This window comes from Anneissia japonica, unplaced genomic scaffold, assembly GCF_011630105.1.
Source record: "Anneissia japonica isolate Jap-2015-1 unplaced genomic scaffold, ASM1163010v1 scaffold5350_len443212_cov192, whole genome shotgun sequence".
NCBI classification, from domain to species: domain Eukaryota; kingdom Metazoa; phylum Echinodermata; class Crinoidea; order Comatulida; family Comatulidae; genus Anneissia; species Anneissia japonica.
Window position 1 is genome coordinate 304,199 of NW_022717468.1, and position 13,346 is coordinate 317,544.

Genomic DNA, 13,346 nt, shown 5'->3' on the forward strand with positions numbered 1-13,346 from the left:
AAGCATTATATACATTAAGTTTTATTTACTTACTTCAAATACAATATTTTATAAAATAATTAATTATTAATACATCATATTTTTAATTTTTACACACGATTCAACTTTTTCTTTACTGTAAAGGTTCCCTTGCAGAAATGGATGTGCTGAAAAACTGAACAGAGGTCAAAAATTGAGGAAAACCTGTTCTTCATATTCTTCTGCTGTTGGCTGTTCATATTGCACCAAGAGAATGATTGAGTATATTTTAGCAGCTTGTGGGTTGTTAGTTGTATTAATAATAGCGTTTCTGGAGTCCAAATTTGGACTTATTTTTCAACTTTTCCATAAGGTTAATTAGTACATAAGTTAGAGGCCCAACCAGGGCCTAGTTAGTAGCAGGCTTACTAGCTGCCTACTTCATTTGCAAAAAAGATGTCATCAGGTCTAGGCCTACTGTTGTACTACATTGTCATTATCTGGGTCGACCTGTAACACTGGGCTGGGTCTATTGGATTGTTGAATGTTTTGATAATTGATGTTTTATTGACTTTTTAAAATTGTTACAGTAACAGGTGTATATGTTTGAAGGGGAACCAGTCAATAGGGGTGAATGCAACTGCAAGCATTATTCCAGTCAGTTCGAGTGGACGCCACTTTACAGTGCCATTTCGAAAGAAAAAGGATCCAGTTTTACGAATATTTAACTTGGCAAATTTCTTGACTGAACAACGTTTTCACCGCCTTCGGATTCAAATTTGCTATAACTTAGCTATTTTCTTCTGGCTACGTCTTGCACGTACCTGGCAGTGGCGTATCACACGTCCACCATCATCTCCCCCTTGAAAAGCTCGCACCCCCCTGCCAGTAATCGCCGCTCCATTGAAAATGTTTGAAACAAAATAATTATACACATAGTTGAAAAATCACTTAGGCCTACCACCTCATTTTATGTGCCAGTGCCCCTCAATTATAGAGCATCCCACCTTTACGCATCCCCCATTAACCATGCATTCCCTGTTCAAAACTACTGGATCTAGATACGTCACTGAAATTGATTAAATGAAAATTTGACCTAATATTTTGTATCTATTGGGGGGGAGTGGGGTGACAGCTGGTGATCGGACACGACTGTAATTTAAAACATGGAATTTTTTAATTTACTAATTTTTTTAAATCAAATTGAGATTAGGATTAAAAGAACTTCTTTTTCTATTTCTTAGGCGGATGCAGATTCTTCTCGCAATGGAGGTGAACTAGTTGCAGCAGTCCTCAAAGAACATGGCATAAAGTATTTATTCACTCTGTGTGGCGGACACATATCTCCTGTTCTTGTAGCATCGGAAAAGAGTGGCATTCGTGTAGTGGATGTCCGACATGAGGTGCATTTTTTTTTTTAAAGTTGGAATTGGGGTGTAGAGAAGGCTTCTTGTTTCATCAAGTTAATGCTATGGAAAAATAGAATGCCTTATTGAATATATCAATAAAAAAAATTGTTATTTTCCAATAGGTGACATCGGTTTTTGCTGCTGATGCAGTTGCAAGGTTGTCTGGTGTGGTTGGTGTGGCCATAGTTACTGCTGGTCCAGGTCTAACAAACACAATTACTGCTGTTAAGAATGCTCAGATGGCAGAATCGCCTGTGCTGCTAATGGGAGGTGCTGCAGCCAACTTACTTAAGGTATAGGGATAATAATATTTTGTGCAACACCAGCCTTATTTTATTGGAAACTGTGTAGGGTAGTTATTACTAAACATATGAATTCAGAAAAGCACATGTTTAATATAAACAAGGAGATGTAGTCATCTTCAGTGGTCCTACAGTAAAGGCCAACTCAGACGGTGTTGTATGACGCAGCCCGATGCGATTTATCGTCGGGAACAGTCTTAAGCCATCGTGAGAAATATTAAACATGTTTAATATTCTGCGACGAGAATGCCCCCAACGCAAAATTTGTGTCTGCGTTTAACTCACACAGGCCCGACGCGACAAGAAATCGCGTCGGGCTGCGTCGTACGACGCTGTCTGAGTTGGCCTTAAGTCTCCCGGAAGTCGCGAGAGTCTCCTGGAAATTGGTATGGCTTACCACACTCCTGCAAGCAGGCAAGCAAGAATATCCTAGAATATTGCCCATCTGACGCAATTTCATGATATTTGCATATTTTTACTTCTTTAATGTGAATGTGTCATGAAAGTCAATGCCAATTGGTAATTATCATGCGCAGCAAAAAAATATTAAATAACTAGATCTCCCAAAAGAGATTTCTTCCAACTTGGAACCCCTGCATTTTTTTTGCTTCTTGATTGCTAGTTCATTCTTATTTTGTCTGTCAGACTTAATGGAAATGTTTGATGAAAACAAAATTTATTTTTTAAGGCAAATGATTTATCAATATAAAAGTAACTAATGCTGTCCAAGTTCCATTTTTTCATTGAATTGAATTGAGAGGATTTCTAAAAGGGGTTCTAATTTTTTACCAAGGAGACTTTGAGTCAACATCCACCTAAGCCCCAACATTGTTGGCACTCTAATAATTTAAAAAATGAAAATTGTAATTATTTGGAGTTAATACTAATAGCTAAACTAGATAAAAATATTTCTAGAGAAGTGGGTGGGGGTGTTCTTGGCTATGGGCTTGTTGTAATTGAAACTATAGCCTTATTGATTATTGTTTTTTTTAATGCCCCTAATGAAAATTTTATTTTTGTTTATATAATGCCTGTTAATAGGGTCGCGGAGCTCTACAAGACATTGATCAGATGTCCTTATTCAAACCTTTATGTAAATATTGTGGCTCCATTAAGCGTGTTCGAGACATTGTACCTACAGTCCGCAAGGCTTTGGCTGTTGCTCAATCTGGAACTCCAGGTAAGTACACACTGTTTCAACCAATTTTGTACTAATGATAACCTGATGTTACCATGAAAATGTCATAAAATTTGAAATTTGGGACACCTCTATGTGAAATGGTATTAGGAAAAAAATTAATAATAATTCTTTCCTGTTTCATTTAGGCCCAGTTTTTGTTGAGCTACCCATAGACACCCTGTATTCCTACAAGTCTGTTCAGAAAGAGGTTGTAGGTGGAGGTGGCTCCAAGGGTGGCCTAGTCAACAGTATCCTGTCATGGTAAGCATTAATTTCAGTGGTGTATCTGTGGGACCCCACCAGAAATTTGCTAAGCAAATAAAAATTCTCACTAATTAAAATTACTAGCACTTCCTCCCTTAAGCATCAAGCCTCTCTCCCTATCAGCCTCCCCAAGTCAATATTTTAGATATGCCACTCTGAATTTGAAATAGAGGGGGACCAGGGAGTGACTTGCACAGATGGAGGGTCTATACCACCTCAGGCCATCATGTTTGAGGCTGAGGTTAAAAACAATTAATGTTTATGGAACCTCGAAATGGTTGGAAATCGCACCCTTAGATTTGAATATAATTTTATTTTTATCACCATTTAAAAAAAAGAATTTGTAAAATTTAGGGAGTGCCAGCCTTCAGCCCCTCCACTTTCACCTTTTATCTGCCACTGATTGTTTAAGGTTGGTTGGGTTTGATTGAGGCAGGGTGGTATTAGTTGGTTGTTGTTGATTGAGACTAGTTTGGATTGGTAGTTTTTGGGGTGGACAAAACAAGCTTGCCTAAAATTGGAAGACATTTGTGTTTTTTTTATTATATTCTAGGTACCTGAAAAATTATGTATCAAACATGTTTGCTGGTGCCTTTGAAGAACAAGACGTTACACCTTTGCCCGTGCATCTACCCCTTGCTTCATATTTACAAGGTATGTTCCATTCAGTTTTACTATGTATTCTATGTATTATTATTATTATTATTATTCACAAGTCTAAAACTATTATGACATACAGAGGTCATTCTAAAGTTTTTCAAGTTATATCAGAAGGAAATAAGAACTGTAGTCGATATGTAGCTTGGTAGTTTGAGGCTATGTTCAGTCTTGCATTATAAGTGTCAGGCTTGAGTCAAGCCCGGATCAAAGTTAAGCCGGGCTTAACTTTGCCAGGCATTCAGACTAGTGGGATTAGCCAGGAGGCGCGAGTATTTGCATAATAATGAACCGTGACCAGGAAACGTGTTTCAAAAGATTGCTCGCAAAACGTATAGTCAATGCTAGACCTCCTGCAACGATTAAAGCCCGGCTTATAAAAGTTAAACCTAAACAGAGGTTGCTATTTCAGACTTGAGCGCGAGTTAAAAAAAAAAAAATCTGTATATGTGGAAGCAGTAGGGCTCTGGAATGTTCTACCTGACAGCTTGAAGAGTTCTTTTGCATTTCTAAAAAGTTAATCTCACCTTACTTGATAATGAATGTTTATGAGTGCAATGGGAAAAATATTTTCATGAGTTGAAAGATTAACTGTTCCATTCAATGAGGCGGAGCCGAGTTCATTTTGACAATCTTTCAATGAAATAAAAATATTCTTTCCATTATTCAAATAAAAAACATTCATTATTTGTTTTATTAAAACACCTAAAATAGGTTCTTGTCATTTGATCTTTTATGAAAATAATCTACCTTTTATATGAATGGAACAGTCCAACATCTTTTTAACAAATGAAAAATATATATTATGTTGTGGTGTGCGATTGAGTAAAAAAATTGGGGAAAAATGCATGGATGGACCTAAAAATGCACAGTGGAACTAAATTCCCATAATGAGTGATAAAGTGGTGTCAATAACCAATGTCACACATTATACGAAATCCACCAATCAAATGACAAGGATCTATTTAGGTGTGTAAGACATGATTTATATATTGTGACCTAGTTCTTTAAAATTGTTTTTGTGATTCTGGATGTGTTTTTTTTTCTATTCTGATGTTATATCAGTTTTTAGATTTAATATTATTTTAATGGTGTTATACAGTATATTAAACTGTATTATGTATATTTCTGAAGAGGTACCCACTTTTAGGGTTGGGCTTTCAGCCCATGGTTTCCTCATTGACACTTTATGATTTTTGTGTCAAATTTTTAATAAATAAATAAGTACTCAATGTTTGTTCCACAATGTTTTTGCTATTTTTATATTTAGTGCAAGAAGCCATTGAGATTCTAAGCCGAGCTAAGAAGCCAGTGCTAGTACTTGGAAGCCAAGCAACACTGCCCCCAACGCCAGCCGATGAGATTAGAAAATCTTTAGAGGTAATGTGCCGTACTGTTTAGCTATAAATATTTATATTCAATAAATAAGTAAATCTGGAGTATAAATCCTTCAAAAAATTGTATTGCAGGCAATGGGAATACCATGTTTCTTAGGAGGAATGTCCCGTGGTATGCTGGGAAGAAATAGTGCTATCCATATACGACAAAAACGACGAGATGCACTGCGGGAGGCAGATGTTGTAGTCTTAGCTGGTATGGTTTTATTCTTGTGATATTTATCAAAATGCATACTGAATTTTTATTTGATTTAAAACCAAAAGTATTTTTGTAGTAAAAGGCAGAAGAACCTTTGATAATTAAAGTAATTTCAGTTATTTTTGTAATTCACAGGTGCTGTACCAGATTTTCGTTTGAACTACGGACGTCATTTAAGTCGTAAATCAAAAATTATTGCAGTGAATAGGAATAAGGAGCAGCTTTACAAGGTATGGTTGATTTAATCCTAATTAATATTAAATATAAAGATTGTAACTATTGCATGGTCAAAACAAAATGGGAGCTTTGTTGTTAGATGCATAGAACTCCAAACAAATCATGCACAATTGGTTAATTAGTGCATGGAATGGAATTGGAAATCATGATTTCCTTTAATTGTTATGTGCGTAAGTCTTTCTATTTTTAGGTATACTATACAACAAGCAAGTCTTTGGAATCTTTTAAATTTGTTAGTAGTTTCTAGCTGCAATTTTTTACTGTAACCTCTAAAGGCTGTTATGATTTAATTTCACCACAAACAAGGAGATATTTGCCCACATTCTTGCTTATTTGACCAGCAGTATCCTTTTAGATAGGGACCCTCAGTTTTTTGGCTTGAACAAGAAGGTATTGTAAAGGGTAGTTTGTGATTTTACTTGTAGAATACGGATGCATTCTGGAAACCCAGCCTTGCTGTCCAAGCTGACGTAGGTAGCTTCTTGGTGTCCCTACAGAAGGGTCTGAAGAAATTTAAGTGCGACGAGGAGTGGGTCAAGTCGCTGAAATCAAAGGATGAGGAAAAGGAAGAAGCAAATAGGCAAGGAAATAATCTTGATCATAATAATATGTATTATCTTAATATTTATTTATTTATTAGTTTTTTTTTCTTCACATCCAAAATCATACTCAGACAAATATTAATTTTGTTGATTTAATATGATTTCAAAATGGAGTATTATAATACTTAACAATGATGAAGGTACGGTAGTGATGGTGAAAACAGTTGCAAAGATGACAACGATACTAGCAGCAACATGAAAACAAAATATCAATATTATAAATGTAGAAACCATTTCAAAAGAAATTAATGATACATAATATTAATAATTAAAGAATATACATTTTTCTGTGTCATTTGTTTTTGTTTAACGTTTGATTTATTTCATCAGATTTTTTTGCATTCTGCCAAATTTTGCAACTAATGGATAATCATGAGAATTGTACTTAAATATTACTTTCTTTATATTTTTTTAGAAAAAAAGCTACAGAAGCAGTTAACAAATTCTTAAATCCTCTTCAAGTACTCTACCATGTAGAGTCAACACTTGATGACAACAGTATCTTAGTAGCTGATGGTGGCGACTTTGTTGGAAGTGCTGCTTACATTGTCAGGTAGCCATTTTACTCATAATCATCAGTATCACTTTATTTATTTATTTAATAGGATTTATAAAGTGCACATATCCAGAAGGCTGCTCAAGGCACTATTTCCCCTGGTCATTGCATACAGAATCAATCATACACAACTTGCAACAGCCTCCACTCCCTGGGGAGTATTCATAATTACGTGTGTATTTATAATCAGCACTACTTATTTCATTCCAGACTCACTATTCAAACTTGGTTTTTATCAAGGCAATTTAACAAAAGGACGCACATCTAGGGATATCAAAGGATATAACTCTGACATCGACATTCTACATGCTGTGCGCCCCTACATGCTGATCATCACAAAAACCATAGCAACCAAACTGTTAGCATATGACGAATTACCCACGTGTTAGTTGCCATGATAATCGTGCGTCGTGCGGTGATTACAAAGGCATATGATATTTTGCACTAACATTAGACTGAGATTATATTCTTTATTTCAACATTAATTTTACCGATGTTGTGGTGTATTGTCGTTCATGAGACAAATAAATAAATTTTCTGTATCTACTCAAATGTTCGTATCGTGCACCTTAGTCCAACATTGTCAAAATGACCGTTTAATGTTATATAAGAACATGAAATTTTATAAAAATTGTAAATTTATAATGGCTATAACTTTTTATTTTGTTGGTCAATTTTCACAAACCAAGTTGTAGTTCATAGAAGCATTTAACAAGCTTGTGGTCAAAAGAAATCAGATGTAACACACATTGCGAATTACCCAAAATTAATGAAATAGTAACTAACACCATAAAACGTATGGCACACATAGACTAATAATTAACGGCTGTACTCGTACTAATTACTATCGGATTGTTGATGCCACAAAAGGACTACGCGCAAGCTATGTTCGAGAGCGGAGATGTGTATCCTTTTGTTGAATTGCCTTGGTTTTTATTATTTCGTCGATCACATCACGAACTAACACAATCAAAATAGATTGTGCTAGTTCGTGAAATCACAGTAGCGCGTCAAAACGAGCGCCTATTGGTTGTCAAGTAATTTTGTATTCTTTACCACACAAAAAGTCCCTAACAACAACAGCACGTATTTTGACACGCTTATTTGATTTCATGAACTAACACAATTGAATTTAATTGTGTTAGTTCGTGATGTGAGCGACGATTTCATTAGTCATGAATTCGTTCACTGAAATAATCAATAACAATGAATCAAAATATAATCAGCTCATAAATAATAACACTTATAATTATTAATCCGTAGATAATCACATATTATTTATTTAATTTCTAATTACAGTACTCATAAGCCTAATGCCTGTACTGTATTATAAACTGTATACCCAATACAACCCATATAGTACGTTATGATAAAAAATGCAAACAAGTCTCTTAACATACGCATTGCCTCCAACAAGGACGCCACTCCTCTATATGCGCGAGCATCTAGCTCGCAAGCATATACACCCAGAGTACTGTATGCATATAAACATAGGGCAAAGCCTATCCTGTCAAATAAATATTACTCTTTCTGGTCAAATAATAATGCAAGACTAAATTAATGTAATCATGTAAACACTAAAAGTATAATTTCTAATATAGTACGGTAAATATGTCTTGATATCTCTTACCAACTGTTGTTCAACCCGATGTTTTGTAACAATACCAAGACAGGACCTATCGAAGCCTCGCTACGTTGTCTGCCTGACGTCAAGTGACATTCACAAGTAAACCTTAATCAAAACTGAGGGTGTCATCTAAAAAAAAAAAAAAATACTAAATAGCTTCTACCTTAGCAGCAAATCATATGTTTCAGCTTTGCCATTTTTGTCAATGGATTGTGTAAAATGCATATTTCCTAATATTTTTTATTGTTAATGTATTTCTATATTTTGCATTATCTGATTCAATCTATTTATCACGATACTTCAAATTTTACATCATATTTCTATATACTATATTTTATAGGGACATTTAATTTGTGTTTAGTTATTTGTAATAGAACAACAATTTTGTTTGTTTTCTAGGCCAAGGGAACCAATGTGCTGGCTTGACCCAGGTGCATTTGGTACTTTAGGAGTTGGAGGTGGATTTGCCTTGGGTGCTAAGCTAGTCAGGCCTGATGCCGAGGTGTGGATCATATATGGAGATGGGTCTCTTGGTTACAGTGTAGCTGAATTTGATACGTTCACTCGTCATAAATGCCCTGTTATAGCGGTGGTAGGCAATGATGCATGTTGGACGCAAATTGTAAGAGAACAGGAACCTATGCTAGGGTCAAGGGTCGGATGTGATCTTGCTGTAAGTACACAAGTTGGTAGTTTTTATCCATGTATAAATACAAACTATTAGCCAACTAAAATGTGACGGTACACAACACAGCAATAACCAACATAAAACATTGATTTCAAAAATATGTAATGAGATGATTTCTGACTAAACTTATGCATATATATGAGGGTAATATAGCATTGTAAAACCTTGAATTAAAGATTTTGGTTTCTTTTTTTGCAAACTTTAATGTAATCTAATCTAGCTTCAATTTGAGATGGGCTTCTTCTCGAGATTAAGCCCATTGGGCTTCAATTCAAGGTTTTACGGTATTCATATTAGTATTAAATGCATAAGAATGAGGTGTTGTATGCATAGGCTATAGAGAGTAATTATGCTTTTATTAGGGTAATGTATGCATATCAGAGGCATATCACTATGCATATGGAGGGTTTTCTCTGAAATTATTTTTTGTACAGTAGAACCCCTCATTTACGAACCCCGATTTTACGAATTCCCGATTTTACGAACGTAACATAAAGGTGATGACGTCATAAAAATTGAAGCGAAAGATTAAAAAAAAAAAAACCTGCTCGAATTGTGCCTGTTATTAGCATGCATACAACACAACACACCATACTATACAGTACTATGTAATTCTCAAGTGAAGGAGAGGGCCTCTTCAAAGTCAGTGTTTTTTATGGCTTCACACATGTGCATGCGACAAATTTTACTTCTCTTTCAAACATCGTTTTCAGCTTTAAAATTCAACATAGTGCTTGATTGTTTTATTGAATGATCAATATATATAATAAACAAGTATCTATGGAAGTTGTGTTGGAATAAAATCCACAATCTAGGTATTTAAGAAGGTAAAAATGTCCGATAAAAACAAATTTGTGCAGGGCCTAGAGTGGGATCAGAATGCTTAGAAGCTGCCAACTGTAGGCCTAGGCCCCTCAGACTTAGCTGCGTAAGCCTGTAGGCCTAGCCTAGGCCTAGTTTATGCCAGTGTAAGTAGTACCAGTGCAAATATATAGGAATTTGGGTCAACCCCGATTTTACGAATATCCGAATTTACAAATGGCTCTGGGCCCGTGCCGTACGTAAATGAGGGGTTCTACTGTATTTAATTTTCTAATAATTTTTTTTGTCAACATAAGTTATATTTTTAATGATGATGATAATAATAATAATAATAATAATAATAATAATAATATAATAATGTCACTGACATAAAACTAAAAGTTTATTTTATTTAGCCTAATATTAATAATAATAATAATGATAATTATAATAATAATAATATAGGGAATAAGTTATTTGATCATCTTAATAATAATGTTATTATTTTTTTCATAGTTCTGCGATTACCACATTGTTGCCAAGGGTTATGGTGGAAGTGGTCTAAAATTGTGTGGAGAAGAGGGCGAAGATGTACTGAAGACACTACAAACTGCACAGAAGGAATGCAGAGAGGGCAAACCTGTACTTATTAATTGTCTTATTGGCAGGACCAACTTCAGAGACGGATCAATCTCTGTATAAAATATTAGTGCTCATAGTATACATTTAAGTTTAATTGATTTATGGACTTTTTAAACACTTACATTTCTGGGAGCAATCAGCATTTACGTTTAAATTTTTTACTTAGATTTTATAAATATACTTAATATTGATTGACTTGGCCTTGACTGAAGATTCAATCAATGGTAACTGAGTTGTTATGTTATAGAATGCAACATCAGTATAATGCTCAATTACATTGTGAATAAAAGATGGATAATAACTGGCTAGTATCAGAGAAGCAGTTTGGCCCAGCGGAAATGATTTGGTTTCCTTGAGCAAGGCACTTTACCTGCGTTGCTTCTCTCCAACCAGGAGTATAAATGGGTACTTGGTGGGGTTGCCTGCTACTGCGCCAATATGGCAGCAACACTTAAGCATGTGGATTAGGGGTGGTGCCAGGATTTGCCCAATAGGGGGGCTGAGGTCCCAGACGGGGGGCCCCGATGTTCCCCCCCCCCCAAAAAAAAACTTTTACGATTTAGGGGTTTCAAAAGCTTATTTAATCAATTTTAGAATCTATCTAATCTAATTTATGTGCAAAATACTTATAATTATTTTTTCAAGTAGTTAAAAATCAACTAAAATTACCTTATTTTGCGAGCTAGTGCCTTTCACCTAATCATCAAACCCCCTTGTGGCTCAAATTGAAGACTCCTAGATACACCACTGCAGACTGGTAGTGTAGATTTGGAATGGAGGAAATGTGAATGAGACCAAGGTGTAGGAATTATATAAATGCATCAAAAGTGAAAATTAACTTTTTGAATCATGTTATGAATTATCTCTATTAGTTTTGGGGTGAAGAATATATGAATGAAAATGATACTGATATTCAACTCAAATAAAATGGTGCAAAATTACTTGATTCTGGTACATTTTATCATTAAGTTTGTTCTTTTCTTTTTGGGGTTAGGCTGAAGGTCGAGGATATGCCAAGCAGTGAACTTCATCACTATTCTATGTGGCATCACTTCACAAGACAAACATAAACAAAAGATTCTCTACATAAACTAAGTTCCATTATGAGAGGGAGTGCATTTTTTTCTTGTAAAACCTGTTACCGTGACAGGATCGTGGAATTGGAAGGCAAGCAAGCATCTGAACCACTAAGCTGTTCAACTCTACTCCACTTGTTGAATGTAAAAATGTATATAAAGAAAAACTATTCTAAAGCCTGTGGTAATACATTGATCTGTTGTAAGATATGTTCTTCATAAAAATATGTTGCTCCTAAAAAACAAACACAGCATAATACATGGTGAAGAAAATTAATCACAACATTTAAGTATATTTATATGTATTTATTGATTTATACGTTAAATCAATGCTTTATTTCAAAATAACGTTAAAACAACTGTATATATACAGTTACTGTACTGAATCATGGAAATCAGATTTCATAATTTTAGTAATCATTTTCTTGATACGGGGGCGTGTACAGCATTTTGTAGGCATACCAGATGATTATAATTACCGCCTTAACGACGAGTCATGAGTCATGAAGCAAAGGGCAAAAATGTGTTCGAGCAGATGTGTTGTGTTTCTTTATTATCTAAGAATAATTTTTAATATTAATAATAATTTATTCTGGATTTATATAGCGCCTCGCCTTGTAACAACCTCGAGGCGCTTAACAGCAACATAGAGAAGGAAATAAACCACAACAAATGTACAAATATACCGTTCATTGTTTATCCAATATCTTGGGCTTAGTTTATAATTTAGTTTAAAAATTAGTGTAATGATTATCAATAAGTATTACAATACTTTGGTATTGTAACGATTTATTCAACTCGGCCAATAACACAGCAATTCTTAGAGATTCTTTCATAGCGTGTTACTTTCTTATCATTTCATAGCATATTACTTTCCTTTCCATCCCAAAGCCTTTTATTTTTCTTTCTCTTTTGTTTGTATTTCCTTCCATCTTTCCCTACTTATAGATTCTTTCATTTCCTATTCCATTCTTATAATTGCTTGATCACTAAAACCGAAAAGACTGCGTTATTAAAACCTGCTGGGGTAGTTAAAAAATCGGAGAACATGGATCAATGAAATTAATTTTGAGTGATTTTTTTTTTACTAATAATTCCATGTGATGTTACTTGCCCAAATAATTTCGCTCAGAAGAATAAGCTATATTTATTTTAATTTACATAGGCATAATGTATTTAAGATAAAAAGTCATAGGTTCCTTAACTGTCCCGCCCATCCCCCCGAATTGTCCCGCTTTTACAAATAAAAAAAATACGGGAATACCAATATTAAACTTCCCGAGGATACTCTGAAAAATATTGCCCTACAGACGACGAGCCGTGTTGTGGTATAGTGTGCCTACACAGTAGCGCTTGAAAGTGGTAAACTCCATGTGACCTTATGACGGAGTGCTGGACGCAGAAGATATAATATAGTGATTATAAATCGCAATATGAAAAATGTTTATATTAGATTAACTAATTCATCTGTTTCTTTATTTTATGTGTTTATTTTTATTGTTGTTATACTTGGTCGATATTGTATACAAATAAATATATATATTAATAATTAGGAAAAAAAATCCGCTCTATTTTTCTAAATCAAATTCTTTAAGAAACTTTTGAATTCTGTTTCTTTCGATTAACTGCTAATCATATACTTTTAGTTCCTATGCATGTAATGCAATAGGAACTATTGTAATCACTCTTCTGTTTTTCCTTTGTTTTGTTATTGTGTGTAGTATGTGTGTGCGTGTGTGTGTGTAGACATT

General features: G+C 34.5%; 1 protein-coding gene across 1 annotated transcript; it reads left to right on the forward strand.

Annotated features, from left to right (window-relative positions):
* Positions 1–167: 167 nt before the first annotated feature.
* Positions 168–11,463, forward strand: LOC117110319 (acetolactate synthase-like protein). Its single transcript, XM_033252987.1, has 13 exons — positions 168–331; positions 1,203–1,361; positions 1,490–1,660; positions 2,711–2,849; positions 2,996–3,110; positions 3,667–3,767; positions 5,041–5,150; positions 5,240–5,363; positions 5,502–5,596; positions 6,029–6,183; positions 6,621–6,758; positions 8,788–9,061; positions 10,394–11,463. The coding sequence occupies exons 1-13, from the start codon at positions 233–235 to the stop codon at positions 10,577–10,579; spliced, it is 1,866 nt and encodes a 621-aa protein (XP_033108878.1). The 5' UTR covers positions 168–232; the 3' UTR covers positions 10,580–11,463.
* The last annotated feature ends 1,883 nt before the right edge of the window (positions 11,464–13,346 follow it).

Excerpts from the sequence above, each read along its gene's own strand:
- LOC117110319 (XM_033252987.1), top strand. The coding sequence starts at position 233 with ATGATTGAGTATATTTTAGCAGCTTGTGGGTTGTTAGTTGTATTAATA. Across the intron at positions 6,759-8,787 it reads AGTGCTGCTTACATTGTCAG|GCCAAGGGAACCAATGTGCT; the intron begins GTAGCCATTTTA and ends TTTGTTTTCTAG. Across the intron at positions 9,062-10,393 it reads GGGTCGGATGTGATCTTGCT|TTCTGCGATTACCACATTGT; the intron begins GTAAGTACACAA and ends TTTTTTTCATAG.